Source organism: Pleuronectes platessa, chromosome 12 (assembly GCF_947347685.1).
Source record: "Pleuronectes platessa chromosome 12, fPlePla1.1, whole genome shotgun sequence".
Classification (NCBI taxonomy): Eukaryota; Metazoa; Chordata; class Actinopteri; order Pleuronectiformes; family Pleuronectidae; genus Pleuronectes; species Pleuronectes platessa.
The window spans coordinates 19,351,721-19,370,291 of record NC_070637.1 but is presented as its reverse complement, the minus strand read 5'-3'; the positions used below and the strand labels follow the sequence as shown (position 1 = coordinate 19,370,291).

The window sequence follows — 18,571 nt, the reverse complement described above, 5'->3', positions numbered from 1 at the left end:
TATTAAAGTTTGAATCTGTATTTTCTGACTCGTTAATCTAGTCCACATTTGATAATACAGTGATGTATTCGACACTGACCTGGTGTGATGTTGTCTGGATGATGAAAATGCAGTGAAATCCTTCTGTTTGCCATTTTAAAAATAGAATAAAGTCTTCACAGCTCGTTTTAGACCATCATAACACTTTTAACTGTAAAGTCTATTCCCCTTTTACAACCACAGATAATGGGCTTTGCTAAATATCATAATTTATAGTTTAATCCTCCCCTTAGCCTTTGAATTGCTGTAAAGCATAAACCACTATCTTCCTCTTGGAGCCAAATGTCCAAATAGTTGATTGTGTCTCTGTGTTAGAAAACCTAATTGTGCAGGATGTTAAATCACAGGAGAAAAATAACAAAGATGGATTGATCTGGTGAGTGCAGCCTAACCCATCGATCAACCAGTCCCTCCATCGTCATTTCCAGCAGAGCAGCGTTCACTCATGACGCAGGAACACGCACCCTTCATGCTAAACAATGACTAACGGGTCCTGCCCTCCATTTCCACCTCAGAAAATTGGCCATTAGCACCTCTTCATCACCATGGCATTCACAGCTCCGAGCTTCATCTAAGGGAGGGGGGGGGGGGGGGGTCACAGCTGGTCAACAAAACAAAGATGTTTTTAGTAGCAAACACGAAAGCCTGTCCCTCTTACGATTGCATCATCATCATCACGGTCGTCTCTATTTTGTATCTGCTACTTGTAATAACCTAGAAATATTTTGATACCAGTGTAAATTCTAGTCAGGAATAAGGCCACATGAAGACTTTAATTTCTCTGTGAAAATTCGTTTATTCAACTCCACCGATATCATCCGGAGAAAATGAGAGATGGAGCAGAGCTGTCATGTCGTGGCTGCAGCTCGAGAGCTGGTTGTTAAATCTGAATATGTGAGAATGAGTGTCACAAGGAATTGCTTGCACTCTCTTGCTTGTCACAACCTGCGCCATCAATCAATGGCCGGCCCGGCGTCGCTTATCAATAGCGGCTGTTTGCTCTCCTCCTCTGCGTCGACAGGTTTTTCTTCTGAGCCGGGGGAAAAGAAGAAGCTACCTCGAAAACCAAATCACCCATCTTTACAGACGGAAAATATAATCTCTCTCTCTCTCTCTCTCTCTCTCTCTCTCTCTCTCACTCTCTCTGTGTCTGCCGTGTACCCACACAAACACACACACACTGAAACACATGGTTGAATCGGGACCGCTGTTCTGCCAGCGACATCATCACTCTCCTTCCCACCCTTGTCTCCATGGAGACAGGCTTCCAGAGCTGGCTGGTTGCAGACGGTTGTGAATCAGCACAGACTAAAAAAGGGAAGAGGAGGAGGAGGAGGAGGGGGGGGGGGGTCTCTTTGTGTTTAGAAACTTGACTAAAAGAACACAGAGAGCTCCACGTTATCTCCCTCCCAACGCTCAGGTGATCAAAGTATCCGAGCGTTGGTGCCAGCAGGAATATGAATATTAATTCATGTTTGAGATTTTTGCAATCGTCTCCAGTGCAGACAACAATATTCACAGCATCTTTGTGTGCACGCAGTTGTGTCGAGTATTCTTCAGCTACTACACAATTCATCCAGTTCTTTCAAAACCCCTGCTTGCTTTCAGGCGAGTTAAATGTATCCCCCCCCCCCCCCCCCCCCCCCCGTTATCTCATCGACTGAAACAGAATTGACATCATCAAATCGGAGTCTTTCATCACCAGCCAATCCCTGCTGAGCTCAGTGTGTGAGAGAGGAGTGAAGAGGCCAGAAGCCATTTGCCATCAATACACTTAATTCAAATAATAATTACCTCCACCAATGTTCCCTGTTTCCAGCCCTGCTCGTTCGGTTGTGGGTTATTTTTGTGTGTTTGTTTGAAGAATATCTGTCAGAGAAGAGATCCATAAAAAATGTAGTCTCACTTTCTTTAACATTCTGGTTTTAGGATGTTTTTACACATTTTCACTGTTATTTGGTAAATGTACACTGTGGTGCAGCTTGATTGAATTGTCTGTTCAATTGGCTGTCGGGTCTTAGCACAGTTACCACTCATAGTTTATTCCATGCAGATATAAAGCCGAATAAAATGAGTTTGACTTTTGTCTTTCACATGCAACATTTGTCTGTGTTACACTTTTACTCCATATAATGTAATACACCTGAAAAAAACAGTATTTCTAAAAATAGACACTATGAATTATTTGTAAGATTCCATTCAAGGGCACATTGAGAGTGCATCCCTCTGCCAAGGCTGATTGGCCACTTGAATACTACATTGGGAAGATTTGAGATCAAATTGCTAACAATCTCACCTGTTCATAGATATTAGCTATATTAGCTCGATAGATATTATATTTTTTTGATCTTGCGTTATTTGTTGAGAAATTCCCAAAAATGTAAACTCAACGTTAAAGATGTTCTTCCTCGGCCCCCACCCGACCCCTCAACCAAGTTTCATGAAGATCGGTTCAGTGGTTATTGGGGTTTTCCAGACAAACGGACAATGTGTAGATCTGCTGACTTCTGCACCAGGGGCTGTGGTGACTGGAATAGGACGGTGGATTTCAGACACTATTAGCACTACTTAAGAAAATCCTGACGGAGCACAAACACAGGCAGAGTACGATGAGTGGGCTGAGAGCAAACAGAGCGCAGAGAGAAGACGGGTCTGCAGAGAAGGCCTCTCTCCTGGTCGTTGAGTCCAGTCTTCCTGCTGGACATGGAGGCTGCTGCTGAGCCTCCATGACAAATGCACCAACAGCTGGACTCTTCCACCATCGGGACAATGTCGGAAGTATTTAGCCAAGTTGGTTTAGGAGCGGATGTAATGAATCTGCTGGAACGTGTTTAAAGTTCACTCTGAAGAGCCTTGGAAGAGAAAACCCTCACCAGCTTAACACCTTCACCTCGTCCCCGGGTCTGAATGTGTTCGCTGCGCTCGTCGCCTTAAAAATAAACGCACACCGGCACACCGAGCATGGCGTTCATGCCATACCGCGTGTGTGTACAATTACACATGAGGAAGTGAACCTTATTAAAGGTCAGAGGACACAGGGACATTCCTGGCAGCGTAGTCGGCGCTGCACAGGGGGGCAAGAAAAGAGCAAGGTAGGGATTATGGAGGAGGGAGGGGACGGCTGTTTCCACTCCTGTCAACGTGCTGCACGTTTAAGATTTACCGATTGTGTCTGTGGTGCATCAGGGTTCGAAGAGGAAGAAGAACTGACAGTGAGAGAGCGTAACGGGCTAATGGTGGCAAAAAGTCACCCAGAAGGAATCTCCTCCTTGTCGGCTCAACACAAACGGAGGTGGTGATCATGTCTGTGTCAGAACACCTAGTCCCTAAGCTTGCATAATTTGTAGACTGAAGGTGCGAGTTGGGGGTCAGTCACAGCTGACGGTCAGGAGCTGCTCACCTCGTGCTCATGCTGATTACAGAGCCGAAGGACACAACGTTTTTTATTTTTCTTGTTGTTGTGCTTGTAAATATGTTTTCCAAAAGAGCACGTTGTGGGATTGTGGGCTTCTTGTATTAAATGGGTTGAGGCACGTTCAGACACCGATGTTGGGAGATCAGAGGAAACAGACAAAAGGAAAAGAAACAAGTCTTCCATCCACAAGCTGTAATTATCCGTGTAAGATGGAAAAACAAGTCCAACAAAACCCGCAAATCCTCAGAGTGCGTCTGGCAAAACCCCTAATGATTAAAAAAGGATTGCTCTCCTTTTGACGTCACCTGTACAAGCACAGGCTGAACAGATCCCAAGTGACATTCAGGAGCCGGAGAAATGCCAAACCCCTGAATGGCCTGGAGGCAGGTGCATAGTTCCGCCCCATTAACTAAGGAGTTCCTCGTCAATGGGATTGGAGGAAAAGCCTCCGTGGCCTCCGCCGCTCGCGTTCCGCCCCGAGAACGGGATGCAAACATTCCCACATGTGGTGCACAGGGCAGCCGCACACATGCAGCACACGTACAGACGCACAATACCCTGTGAGTGTGAGCGACCCGGACAGACTGTGATTGTTAGAAGGACTCGAGCAACAAATGATGTCATTATCTCAAAGCACACTAGCTTGAATATTATTACCATATCAGTGGGAGGCGTTGGGCATTCTTGCCGTCCATGGCCGGGGACTTCACAGTGAGACACCAGAAAGAGACGGCATTGTTCTTGTCTCACACATCTGACATTTTCTCCATCAAACATGCAAAGTCAGGGTGAGAGAGTCAAGCAGCCGCTCCGGTATGTTCTCCATCCTCTGGATTCTCGTCAAATACCTGAGCGTGTTTCTACAGAGGATCCCACAGGGCATTCCTCTGAGCCGCTAATGTTATTATTATATCCATTTTTAGAATTAGCGTACGTGAGGCATAAAAAAAATGATCGTGCAGAAACATGATGAGAGCAGGAGGACGGCTGTGATACTGGGTCCCCATGGCAACCACACAAAACAGCATGCCCTCACCATGGCAACAGAGCTACCGAGGGAGTACAGCGGGGGGGGCAGCGTTGGAGCTGGTGCCGGCCTCTGGCTGTTTGATTTGATACGTGCACGCCAGCAGCTCAGCATCAGCAAGTACTTCAATCAGACTGGAACACAGAACACCGATATATGACGCTTGTGAACACTGGCATGACAGGTGCTTCACATTTTACCCAAGTGAACCTTACACCTAAAGCTCTGATGTGTAAGGCTAAAGACGTCCCTCACAGAGACGGACAAGAGACCCTATGTGAGGATGGACGGTGGGTTTCCACGTCCTCTCACTGTACAAATATCCTGGAAACCACCACCGCCATCTTGTGCCTATGACGTCATTCAGAGCCACCGTGTGCAGCGTAGTGATGATGGTGTGTCGAGGCCCCGTCGATAAACAAGCCCCCCCCCCCCCCCCCCCCAGTCGTGAGTCAGACTCAGCTGTCAATCATGATGATTCAGCGCATATTTATGGCGTCAAATTACTAAACATGAAAACATGTATCTCTATCAAGTACTATCTGGAATGACAGAAACTATCTTTAAATTCATTCAACGTGTATTTAGACTTTTTTAGTTTAGCTCATTTCCACCGACACAGTGAAGGCAGCTTGTCTATAACCAAAACTTCAGTCATCCACCAGGGGGTGATATAAATGAATTGGCTTCAATGAGACATCATCGTCGTTCTGTAATTTTTTCTGCTGCCCTCACTCCTCTCATCTCTCCACCGCGAGCGCTTTGCATGATGGTACACATCGGTTAGTGACCACCGGTTGGGCTCTACCTTTCACGATGCATTATGGGAAGCAATGAGTGCACTATATAGGGTAATAACAACTACACTAAACTTTCAGACACCACAACAAAATGGCGAATATAGTTGTTAATGAACCTTTTCGGCCTATTTCTTGGCCGGGTGCAGTTTCCAGGCCTCCAGCAGAGACTTCAAGCGATACTGCTCGCAACTAAAAACCTATCAAATATCACAAATCGCATCTTTCACCGTTAAGTTTTAACATTTGAGATATGACTGAGTGAGTTAAGAGAAGCTAATTAGCCCTGAGCAGAATACAAATCCCGAACTCAGACTTTTCTTTAAATTATAGAAACGCTGAAGGAGAAACCCTCTCAGACGCTGGTGTAGCCACAGCAGCAGTGTATCTGGATATTCAGCTCAGTAGGCCTTGGTCAATACAGAGCCAGACAGATGATAAATAGCCCAACACGTCTGCTGATGCTCCAAGGCCACAGTCTCCTGTACTGTAAACAATAATGGTTTCCCTGCCAGACGAGGAGAAATCCCCAGATCCTACATCATCATTCTTCTTCATTCTAAATTTCGCTCGCTCGCACATTAAGTCAAAATAGTTTCCCCCATCCACCAATATATATGGGGCATGCTTATATTTTGAAGTACATAATACTAATACCCCTCCAAAGCTCACAACATCAAAACCATTGCCCCCAAAAGAGGCGTGATTAACTCTGCACATTAAGCAGGCACTTCACAAAAGAGTCTCCCGAATGAGGTTGGTTGTCAGTGAGTTTTTTTTCTTTCCTTTCTTTAATTCATTGTCTTTAATTAAACACTGAAACACAAAGACACACACAGATATTAATCTCTGGCGGTTTAAGCTGCTTTTCCATTCAGACGCCATTAGAAGTTGCACCGCTCGACTGGATTGGACGTCGGCTGCAGACTGATGGATTCGTTTCACCGCGTTCTCTGTAGACCTTTTAGTGGAAGAGAGAATATTTCTTCAGTGTTTGTGGGAGTTCAGATGAGATGTCAAGTGCCACATGTGAAGTGCGAGCTGAAAGATAGACTGAGGCTCATGGTATCATTTCGTCCTTTGGTGTTTCCGGGTGATAGTTTGCGAATCGCATGGTTGTGAATCCTTTGACTTGAGGATGTGCATAATTTGTCTACATTGATATTCAGCCCCCCTGGAGCCAGAGGATGCTGGAGCTGTCTGCTCCATGGAATAATCAGAGCAGGGTGGGTGTGGCAGAGGCAAAGGGCTTCACTGGCGATAACAACACAACAGATCTGAGTCAATGTCTCCATCTAGTGTTGAAAGGGAACTTGAGATCAACGTGCAAATATTCTTCAGGTCATTTTAAAACGTTGTTTAAAAAATATATATATATATATATATATATATATATATATATACTGTATATACAAACTCAAATTCATTGCAGAAAGTGGTTGCACATTCTTTGAAATCTGTTTTTTTCCTAATTTCAGTTGAATGATGTTGTAAACAATTATTCAAACCTTATATACCCAGAAAGAATTTGGGTTAATATTGTTTTATTGTTATTTTAATAATGTGCTTTCCTGAAACAAACAGTATTATAAAAACTATAGACATTTCACACACTCATAAATATCCATCTACAAAATATGCCTGATTTTTTTCTCATCAAGATTTATAAAATTATTGAAAATTCAACAAATGCTCTATCTCTTAATAATAAAGAGTTTGGACCATAATTTTGGATCTGGCCCCGGAGCCAGAGGTGAAAACATAACCTCCTTGGTAGTAACATATCACAATGTAGACTGAAAATGATTGTGCATGATTTCCCACCTCATTTGTATTTGAAGCTTGTTTAACTTTATGGATACACATTTACTTTCTCTCTTTGAGAAATCACAAAATTATATCTATTTTCCATTGTGAGAATCCATCCGGCTGAGATCCGTTTTGATTTCATAATGTTTTCCTAATCGCAACATGGACAAAAAGAGACACAAACAGGTCCACATTCAGGTAATCTGTTTCAATGGGCCTATCTGGTCCCTCGGACAGACAGTGAGAAAAGACAGACTGCAGACAAAAGGATTTGTCCTTTTTTTAGAGACACCAGTCACTGCCAGAAAAACCTAACTGATCTCAGGTGAGTGATAACAGAACACTCACAAGGAAATCCCATAATAACCCCTTCAAACAAAGGCAGCTGCTTTGGAGTGTAGAGCTAAATGCTAAAACAAGAACAGGAGAGGATATTACATTATATTAAAGCTATTACAATATGTTACTTTTAGTAATAGATTTATGGACATGGTTGATACATTAGGCAAACTCAATATAATGTGTGCACAAATAGTTAATAATTAATTTAACTGTAGTTTCCCTCCTTATGCTTTTTATATAAGGATTAAAATAAACTACATGAAAGCATATTCTGTATAATATATTCTGGATCTCCTGTTGCCTAACACAAGACTGTTAGTGTTTATATTCAGGAAAATACATCCATCATCTATATCGTTGATCCTTTTGAGGGTCGCAGGGGAAGCTGGAGAAATTCCCCTCTGACATCAGGGGAGAGGCGGGGTACAGCCTGGACAGATCACCAGCTTGTCACCCAACATGATGCTAATAATTAAACAAATTTAAAACTTTAAATTTCACACATCAACTCAAATCAACCAGAGGGTAAAGATAAAATTCAACTCACGAGTTAACAAGTAATAAAGAAGTCCTTTGCAAAGTAAATAATTAGTCATCAAGTTGATTTATTCCACAGATCAAATAGAATTCATTACATTTCATCAGAAAGTTGTCCATGCAACAACTTCCTCATCACATCCATAAACTATTATTTCACTCTCAAAAAATACCGACACACAGATGACAGCATTATCTCAGTGGTCATATATTATCAATATTATTATGCACAAAATATAAAACTAGCATCTGTTTTTTTGACATCAATACATAGTGGCTGCATTACTTACTCTCGCACAAAATGTTTCCACATGTATAGACACAGTCTCCATATACGTCTCTTGTCATGATATTGTAGAATAAATATCATCAGACCTTTTAAGACCAAGTTTCAGGTCTTCTTCTTCTGAGCTGGCAGAGAAAAGACTCGGCTAAGACGGAATAAATAAAACCTTGAGCAGTGTGTGAGTTTGTGTGTATGCATGAAAGATGACAGAGAGCATGAAATGATATAAGAGACCAACAGTCCAGGGTGTGAAACATGACCTGCTCCTGAACGCCTGCACCCATGTGTGTAAATGTGAATGTCGATAACAGGGGAGGTCACCTGGGAGACCCTGAGATAGCCCATCTAACCCGTATCCTGCCAAACAGCCCGTCTGTCAGCCACAGTGTACTTGAAGAATAAAAGGTCAAAAGGGCCGAACCGGTGAGCTCTGGAAAAAAACCTGGCTGCTGCAGTCGCTGTCAGTCAAACTCACTTGCTTTGTTAAAACGTCCAAAAGCAGGAAAGGGTTGAGACCTGCTGCTACTATGAAACGCTGCCAAAGCAAAGAAACAACAACTGAATGATAAACTATGGTCAACTGGGTTGCTGTGGATTCTTTAATCCTAAATCATCAACTTGTAACCATGACCTCAGCGCCTCCTAATGGGATGGGATATAATGTTCTAGCAGGGCTCTATTTTCACTCAGTGTGAGATGAAAATAAGTTCAAAACCTGATGAGGATGAAAATGTATCAGATCAGTGACTCAAACATCCTGTGAATCTTTGATCTATTGTCATACGTTTCCCCTCTGACCAGAAATCAGCGTCTCAGATGCTGGTTACACAGTAGCCATTTTGAAAGTATAACAGCGGTACATGACAGTGGATTATACAAAACTATTTCACATCGCCATAAGTTTGTATTCGCGTGGACAGAGTGTGGAACTCCAGTTTAGCCTCAGCATCCGTTCTCCCACTTCTATCTCCTCCACTGGACTGAGGACGGATGCCCCCCCCCCCCCCCCCCCCCCCCCCCCCCCCCGGAGCCAGAGGTCTAACTTCTCTGCCTTGAGCAATGATGCCTGTTTCACACAATGATGACCATCGGCAAAGCTATGACACAAATGTCTCCTACTTTGTGCTTCACACTTCTTCATTAATCGGCCTGCTGTCAGGCTCCGTTCAGGTCGGGTCAGCCAAACACTGCCTGAGGGAGGCAGTGACACAGCAGATGATCTGTACAAATTATATGTTGTCATCTCTCCTTTTCCTCTCTGTTCACCCTCTTTCATTCTGTCCGACATTTTTCTCTGTGCTCTTTTTTGTCCTCCTCTGCTTTGGTTGATTCTCTCCCTGCTCTCTCAGTCCCTCCTCCTTCACCTCTGTTTTTCTCATTGAGCTGGTTCTCGCTCTCAGTGCTGCAAGAGGAAGTTGGTTGCCATGTTGATGTCGTTGTTTGAAGCTCTGAGGGCCTCCAGGGCATCGGTCCTGGAAAAGCCCATTTCCACTAAGAGTGCAACCTACGAGAGAAAAGAAAACATGAGACGGAAGCAGCCGATTAATCATCACCTGGGAATCTTTCCTATGGTTCCCCAGCACAAGGCAAATATAAGGTGAGATATAGAGACAAGAGGTAAAAGTCTGTCTGTGTATAAAAACTCTGAATCATATTAATAATAATAATAATACAATTTACAGAAAATAACCTTGCACTAACTATTGTTATCAAGGTAAACACCCACCTGGTCCTCTGCGACAGGCACGTTGTCCAGCAGCGGCGGCTGGGTTGACGGCTGAGTCTGGGCCTGAGGCTGGGGCTGCATTGGGGGTCTGTTTGGTCCTCTTTGTCTCAAGGAGGGAAACAACCCGGTCCACTGCAGCAGCCCACCCTGCACACACACACAGACACACAACCATGTAGAGATTGTGCAGATGACACAACCTCAAATCCTGTAAAAATGTCTGATGCTTGAGGTAATTAAAGGGATGACACGGGGGTCAGACAGTGCATAACAAGCAGTAACAACTTGGTGTGTGCTGACGTACCTGTGGCTGTTGTGTGACGCTCCTCCTGGCCTCATTGTACTGGGCCAGCAGCAGCTGCTGGTCGAGCATGTCCATCCTCTGCTGCCTCTGGATGTCCAGAGTGGCCCCCATCCCAGGAGGCGTCTCACTGATTGGCTGGGAGCCTTAAAGGCCAAATGTCATAACTTTAATAACATATTAATACAGCGGTAGATAAAGAATCGTGTAAATTAAGAGAATAGTGTAAAACAGGATTCATGCAGAGTTGGTGCCAGGATTCAAATTCTGTTGCTTGCGATGATACATTTAATATCTAAAATACAAACAAAGCTTATATCAAACTAGCTTACTCTTTAAACTGCCTCAAATTCTCAGCACAGACTAATCACAGGAAATCACACACTCTCTCACACCTGAAAGACTTTCAATGACCGTGCAGGACATTAGAAAATTGGATGGGAGGAGTAAGTTAATGTTTTACTTTGAGAGAATAAAGTAATGGGTGCATTCAATTGAAAAACCACATCCCCCAGTCAGTCAAAAACTACTTTCACAAACGAATACTGGTTGACTTCATACAACTATTAAATAAAGATATTGCTGACCCATGAATTCGTTCCTGAACACAACTGTGAAAACGTGATTTGTTTTTAAGTAATTTCCTTTTAGTTAATAAGTGATGTCTACAACATTGTGAGTATGAGCTGCTTTAGCTCATTAGCCTCAGTAAGTATAACAAATGTCCACAAAACTTTCAAAAAACAAAGTGGACAAACAGGCCAAAGTTTACAAGCAGAAAACTGCTTTAAAAACAGATAATTTCAATTAGTTTTACTTGAAAAAACAGAAAGAGAATTCCCAATGATTAAGCAAAGCAGTGTTCCAAAAATGGAGATTATTATGTTATTATTCCTCAGTAAGACAGAGAAATAGACTAAACCAGTGCATCAAGCCCTGTAACATTGGTTTGCACAGGATTTGTGAATGTGACAACTATAGGTGGGACTCACTTGAGAAGACTGGCTCCAAAATATACCGTCCGATACGAGACATCCAAGCGGGTACGAAAAGGATCTTTTGTAAATGGAGAATATTGGAGTAGTAGAGCCCGCCTGAGATCTGGAAGGTACAGTCGCACAAAACGTCCATTTAGTGTGGAAATGTACAAACATAATAAATATTGGGGGTATTCCTAGATACCTGGTAAACAACTAGAGGAATTTGGCTACTCACCAGTCCGCTGAGAGCAAGAAGCCACATGAATGGGCTGGATGTCAACAGCTGGAGAGAGAACAAGAAAGAAACCATGAAAATCACACTATTTGGAGAAAGAACAGTAGAAGACAAAGGAATAGAGATACACAGTGGCTGACAGCAGTAGAACATGGGCTTTACCTGCAAGCCCACTATGTAGATCAGAGTCTTGTTGGTGATTTGAATTTGGCCCAGGACCTGAGTGACTGGCATCTTTGGGATCGACAGGTAGAAAGGCACAAACAGAGCGAAGACTGGAGCAAGCCTGTGAGAGGAGAAAGGGACGAGGATGGAGATGACACAGGAAAACAGAGAAAACAAAAGAACGAGCATTTCAACCTCTTCACTGTAATTATCAGATTGTGTTTCATGCTGCTTAATACACACCACTATAACATTAAACTGGTCAGTGGTACAGGAAGCATTTCAGGAAAATCAAGGAAAGATAATGTTGGGTTAGAGGTGTCGGGCTTGAGGAAGTATTTACTTTCTCACCTCCTCTGATTAATAATCTATTATTTCATTAAATCTTTTTATTTCCCTGCTTTTGTGGCAGTGGATAGTATCCTACTGTCGAGGTCCACCACCATTTACATGTAATATACCCAAACATGATGTAGGGGAAGGGATTATGAAATACAGAAAATGGATACTGCCCAAGGCTTACATGCTGATAGGTGCAGGTGAAATAGGATTTTCTCCATTAATGACACATGGGGTGTATATTTTACTTTCGTACAATATAAACCTAACTGAATACAAGCAAGTTTATTTTTCATAATCGAAGGAGCCAAAAAGCCACTTCCTTCAAAGAGATCCAGCACATTCATACTGGTATGTAAAACTGTGTTTTTTGTGTTTTAGCACTGCTTCAGAAATAATCTAAAAACATACTGGAACACAGGAAAACACATATCACATGCCCAATTAGTAAGCTGGACATGTTTGCCAGTGTAAACAGGAAATAGACAGTCAATGTAGTTAGTTGCATACTAGCAGAACATTGTAATAATGAGGAATTGTGAAAAGTAAGATCCTTGGTTTAGCAACATTTTGGTGACTGATAATGAAGAAGCTTGTGTGAGTGTTTCTGTTTCTGTCCGTCCACACCAAAACGCAATGTCAACGTTTTCAAACTACATTGGGGCCGGCAGCGTTTCCAAAAGTCTCTGGAGTCTTGAAAACTCTGGACCAGTGTGGACATCAGACAAAACAGTAAACATATAAGTGGGGATGTAGTCTGTGGCTACTTGAGCGACCGAGCTACTTACAGTCCTGTGGACAGTTCTTCGACTTCATAGTCAAATAGAAACTGGAAAGCCTGCACCAGCAAGAAGTCCGTCAGCGCCGACAAACACCACGTGCCAAACAGGAAGGACTGAAATTAAGAGATGCAACATATATGATGGTTAGAAAACTACATACATGTTTTCAAACAATTCATTTCACAAACACAAAATCAGTCTCAAATTCTGGTCATGAAGCAAGTTAGTGAGAACTACTTTGTGCCAGATGAGGAAGTTAAGTATTGTCTTCTTGAAAAAAGGAAGTTGCCCCACGGTCTCTGACTGAGGCTTATACATTTAATCCTGTAACAAGTGTATTGCTTTTGTTCATGAAGATAACTGAATAAGAAGTAATTTATCACATTAAACCCGTCCAGTCCAGATTTTGAAGGAATTGCACTGAGTCAAGTCTGTTTTTTCCGTGCATCAATGTATGTTCACATCCATCAATTCGTGGATTCGGATACTCACAGCAAACTTCCTGGTGCCAAACCTCCTCTCAAAGATTCTGAAGTTGTAAATGAGCAGGCTGGTACAAAAGGAATCCTTCAGGTCCACACAGACGAGGCGGCCACACAACAACCTCCACACCTGCAGCACAAAGGATTTATCACACACGTTATGAATGCACAACATTATGACCATTTGAGATTTGTTTTTTAGAGTCAAAGTCCACTAAATGTTTTTTTCAGAGCTTTCAAATGCATTGCATGTTCTTCATCAGCATGGATCTAACTCACATGGCATTCTGTGGCCTGCTTGTGACTACTGGTGTGTGAAACAGGACAGATACCGAAGACGTACCTGGTGCTGCTCCACGACAGCCTGTATGTTGTATGCAAACAGTTCCTGGAACTGAGGCAGTAGGGTGAGCATCACCGTCAGCCCATTGAGAACCAGCAGGAGGCCTTTAGACAGCGGGGCCATATCTATACACAACAAGAGGGGTTCAAAGTGATTTAGTTTACTCAAGTAATGCATTTAGACTGTTATACGTACTTCACTTGTTTCTTTTCATTCTAAGTGCAAAAAAACAGTCTGTCCAAGTCACAATGAGTGGTATTTCAAGAAACTAATGGCAGAGCATGAATGAGTGAAACAATAAATGAACTGAGGTACATTTCTTACTATTTACCCAAACAAGAAGGGCTGCAAATAACTTCCATGATCTATGTATCTGCTGATTATGTTATTGATCAATCAATGAGTTATTGGGTCAATTGGCAACTTCTCTGAGTCCAAAGTGACGTGTTAAAATGAGCTGTTTTGTCCAAAACCCAAAGATATGCAGTTTATTATTATCATTACGACTTTTAAAAATCTTAAACCACACAATTTCCTTTCTTGATATACGTGTATATTAATTGTCCGTTGTTAGACTCAACTATCAACTTAATGCAGCTGTAAAACAACATATTATTACAACTGATTAAGCCACAATGAAAACAATCAAGTGCTTTTTAAAGGTTCATTCATTAGTAATAATGATGTAATGCTGCTGACTACCTGTGTGTATGTATTGATCTACAACACAAGGCTCTGAGGTGCAGTGGTATTGGTTCCCAGTCAGGGAGGTGAATACTTCCTCCATAGCTAAAGTAAGAAGTGATGCTTCTACTTTACTATACTGGTGATATTATATATGATATTAAATACCAGTGAGGAGTTGATGGTGGATGATTTGGACTCAGAGGAGGCGCCTGCTCAGAATTAGCTAACATTCTGTGGATAGCATTTCCATATGAGGCATTTAGTTAATTTGCAACATGAACACCTCCACTGGGTGAAGCAGTTTGTCTGGAAAACCAACGCCGGGTTATTAACCAGCTGACGGAATCTGGAACAGACAGACACAGCCTGGAGGAAATGAATGACGGCGCGAAGCTAACAGCAGCTAGCCGAGCTAGCCGGGTGGAAGTGACAGAAGCCGCGGGCGGAGGGCAACGACAGCCCCGGCTCGGGCTGAACTCTACAGCGGGGATATACTCACACAGGCCCCGGGAGCCGGTGGTGGTGAACATGGCGTCTGGAGGAGCCACGGGACCCAGACGGACACCGTGAACCACCCGGGACTGAGGGACGCTAACAGCCGAACAGCAGAGAGGAGCTGGGATGAGGGTCCATGTTGCGAGGGGAGGGAGGGAGTCAGGGAGGAGTAGGGGGAGAAGGAGGAGGAGGAGGTGTCCTACGGAAGTCCGATAAGACCAAAACAGGCTGATTTGCAATCCTATAAAACAACACGGGAGTTGACCTGAGGAGGGCGCTGTTGCTCTGCATTGTGGATGCAAAACATATTTTTGTTAAACTTCCATGAAAAACATATTCACAACCTTACACATGGTCACTGACAATGAAGTAACAACAATTTATCTAGAATATCAATAATTTATTCATTTTATTAAATTGCTAAAGATATGCAACTAGATTATAACCCCCCCCCCCTTCAGCATTTCCTGATCATAAGATAAGGAGAGATAAGATAATCCTTTATTAGTCCCACAAAGGGGAAATTAGAAATAGTACAGCAGCGAGAGTCAAACATAGGCATCAGTGAGTAATCATAAGTCACATGCAATACTCAAGTGTAATGAATATTAAAAAAAAATATAAAAATATAAATGGAATAATGATCATGTGAAAACGTTTAGTTATACTGGGAGCAGAGCTAGTTGTCCAGTGTTACCACTGTAGGAAGGAATGACCTGTGAAACCTCTCCTTCAGACCGACAAAAGATAATGATAAAAATTAAATTAAAAAAGATAAAGAAAATATAATCTATATAGTGCATACCCCTTAGATCCAGTCAAGCTGCATCAAATCGCCCACACTCATATCAGTTCCCTAAATATGACTGGTTTATGTCATTATGATTAAAAGTGGATGTCACATATTTTAAGAAAACCCTACATTTAGTTTTGTAGAAATCTGTTATCAGTTAGTTTTGCGTATAATCTTGCAACAAACAGATGGAGGTGAAAACAACAACTTGCATTACCTCAGATCCTTAATTAGGCCAAAGTTTAAGTGGAAACACCAAGTGTACAAATTCAAAAGTGAAAGTCATGCATTAAAAATTGTACTTAAGTTTTAGCAAAACACCTTTTAGCACCAAAGTATACTTAAAACTGCCAAAAGTTAAAAACTGTAATTTTGCAGACAGTATTTTATAATATGAGATTATAATAAGAGATGAATTAGTTTGTACATCACTTTAATGTTGCAGCTTGCAAAGGTTGGGCTAATTTCAATCACTTTACATACTGCTGAGCACATAAAGAGACGCGCAGGGGGAGAGGGAGCGTCCAGAATCACCTGAAGCGGGGGGGAGCTGGTCTCACTGGATGCATTTAAAGTAGCCTCATTTTAAACGACCTGGAGACAGGCACATCTGGCTGTAGGTGTTTGGACTAATTCATTTTGTCCCCGTTTGATCCCTGATGTTCGCAAGGAACATTTGATGGATATTTTTAAATAAATTATGATTCTGTAATTCGCTCTTTATTCCGACTTTAAATCGTTTTGAGCTTCATTTGAAACTGTATGGATGTGCAGCCCTGTTAGGTGTGCTGTGTGGACCAGGATGCTCTGAAATATAACAAAATGACAGAAAAATTAAAAGGAGAAGTAAAAAGAGATTTTTTGATCTCAATGGGATTTTCCTGTTAAAATAAAGTTAAAATAAAAATGTATGAAGGAATTCTCAAAAGTAATAGTATATTTATAGAATAACTCTTTTAGATGTTCTATTATGTTTTGTGGTGGAGTAGAAGTGCAAAGCAACAATGGAAATACCCAAGTAAGAGAGTCACTATTTAAAGCAAATCTGCTAAATGTGTCCTGACAGTTTCCACAGAAAAGCATCCACACAGTGATGAGAGCAGGATCGTCTCCCATCTGGGGACGTCTCTCCCTGGTGACCACTGAGACGTCCAGGCTGAGAACCCCTGATCCGACCCCTGCAGCTGGGTTTTGGCGTCTTGCCCACAGATGTTTCAGCAGAGTCGGATGTTGGAGCTGGAGGATCCTCCTGATGATGGGGGCCAGTCTGCTCATCCACGACTCCACGCTGCTCGTACCTCACACGCCTCCGACGGGGCAATCCCAGGCCCTGAAGCACCAGCACGTTTGACCTTCACGCTTGTCGTCTACGGCCATTTGCTCAGTGTCTGATTTGTGTTTACGGGTTGGTTGGTTGGATGTATGCATACAAGCAGCACATGGAATGTTTCACCCCTTGAAGCCACGTGATCATCTGTCTGACAGAGTGCTAACTGTTAATTATCTGTGGGGCCTTGAGCAGGATGTGACTGCACAAAGTCCAGATTAATGTCTTTTTCTTCTGGTGCTCTGGCCTCATGCACACAGTGTCATATCTTGTCAAGGTCCAGACTTCCTCTGCAGAGGCCCTGCTTTGTCTTACACTACAGGCTGCCAGTTTTATTCACATCAAACGCCGTGTGTACCTTTGAGCCCGGCGGTGATTGCTCCGGAGCCATTAGATCCGATGCTTATGCTACGTCCAAGTACATTTGAAAAGATATGGCGAACAGCTGTCTAATAGTGTTGCATTTCCCAATCATCCGCAGATGCAGTGGCGTGTTAGTTCCCATTGGTTAGTTCCCACCCATTAGGTCTATTTGGCTGCCGGTGGTCAGATGTGAGTGCAAAGCAGAGCTCGGGAACAGCTTGCTAATTGTGTTTCAGACCTTCTCTGTCACTGATGTAGGAGTGAGGTCTAAAAAGGTTGCTTTGCCCCTGTTCTCAATCAAAGATAATAAGATTAAACAGCGCGGCGATGTGTGTTTGCGTGTGTTTGTATGTGTGTGTGTGTGTGTGTGTGTTTGTGTGTGCTTACCAATAAAGAGACTCCAGATTTGGAGACAGCCTTGACTCCTGCTGTTTGCTTTGTTCATTAAGAGGAGATGAGCAGATGGTTTGCTGGTCTGTTGTGCAGTGCACACATGCGGACACACACACACACGCGCACACACACACACATGCAAATACACATACATGCATGCTCGGCCCTGTCACCTTAGCTTTATCCTCCATTTATCTTTTCCATTACACATCTCTCAGCAGGACAATGCCACTCGGTGAATTGTGAGGGATGTGTCCATATGTGTGTGTGTCTGTGTGTGTTCGGGCATGTGTGTGTCTGTGTGTGTGGGAGAGAGACAGAGAGACAAGGGAGCGTGAAAGAGTCGAGCGCCGCTGAATGAAGTCACAAACCTTTTTAGTGAAGACGGCCTCTGAGGTGGTCAAAAAGCTGATGACTCATTTGCACGTTCATTTATGTGAATCATTGCTATTCACTTGTCAGCCGCTCTGTGTTCAGGAAGAATTGCTTGTAACGGAGGTATTGTTTTAGTCCTGCAACACAGCTTATCTGCCCATGTCCAGGAAATGGCACTCTGCACATTGAGACAGGGGAGAATGAGCAAAAATCTGGACGAGTTCTTTTTCATTTTTTCTTTTGGCACAACAAAGGGATTCAGAACAATGTGAAATAGATTATTTACGACTTAAGAAAACTTAATTTTGCTTTCCACTGAGCATCCTGAGCATCCACCTTCTGTCTTAGGGGAAATTATCTGCTTTAGATACGTTCACCAGCATTTTAATCATTGACCCCCGCACATGATTTATTACATATTCATCCTTTTGCCCTCTGCATTTGTGGAGGAGCACTTGGTTTAGTGACGCATGTCTGCAGCTACACACTTTTTTTTTGCTCCTCAATTCAGTTCTGATGCTTTCAAATATCTT

The 18,571-nt window shown here is 42.7% G+C and overlaps 1 protein-coding gene across 1 annotated transcript; it reads right to left on the bottom strand.

The window, feature by feature from the left end:
- Positions 1–9,265: 9,265 nt before the first annotated feature.
- Positions 9,266–14,966, bottom strand: ubac2 (UBA domain containing 2). Its single transcript, XM_053436007.1, has 10 exons — positions 14,792–14,966; positions 13,606–13,730; positions 13,273–13,392; positions 12,787–12,893; positions 11,657–11,780; positions 11,495–11,542; positions 11,272–11,380; positions 10,283–10,425; positions 9,979–10,125; positions 9,266–9,756 (listed from the first exon to the last, which is right to left on the bottom strand). Exons 1-10 carry the CDS (start codon positions 14,820–14,822, stop codon positions 9,649–9,651), a joined length of 1,062 nt encoding a protein of 353 aa, XP_053291982.1. The 5' UTR covers positions 14,823–14,966; the 3' UTR covers positions 9,266–9,648.
- Between the last annotated feature and the right edge of the window lie 3,605 nt (positions 14,967–18,571).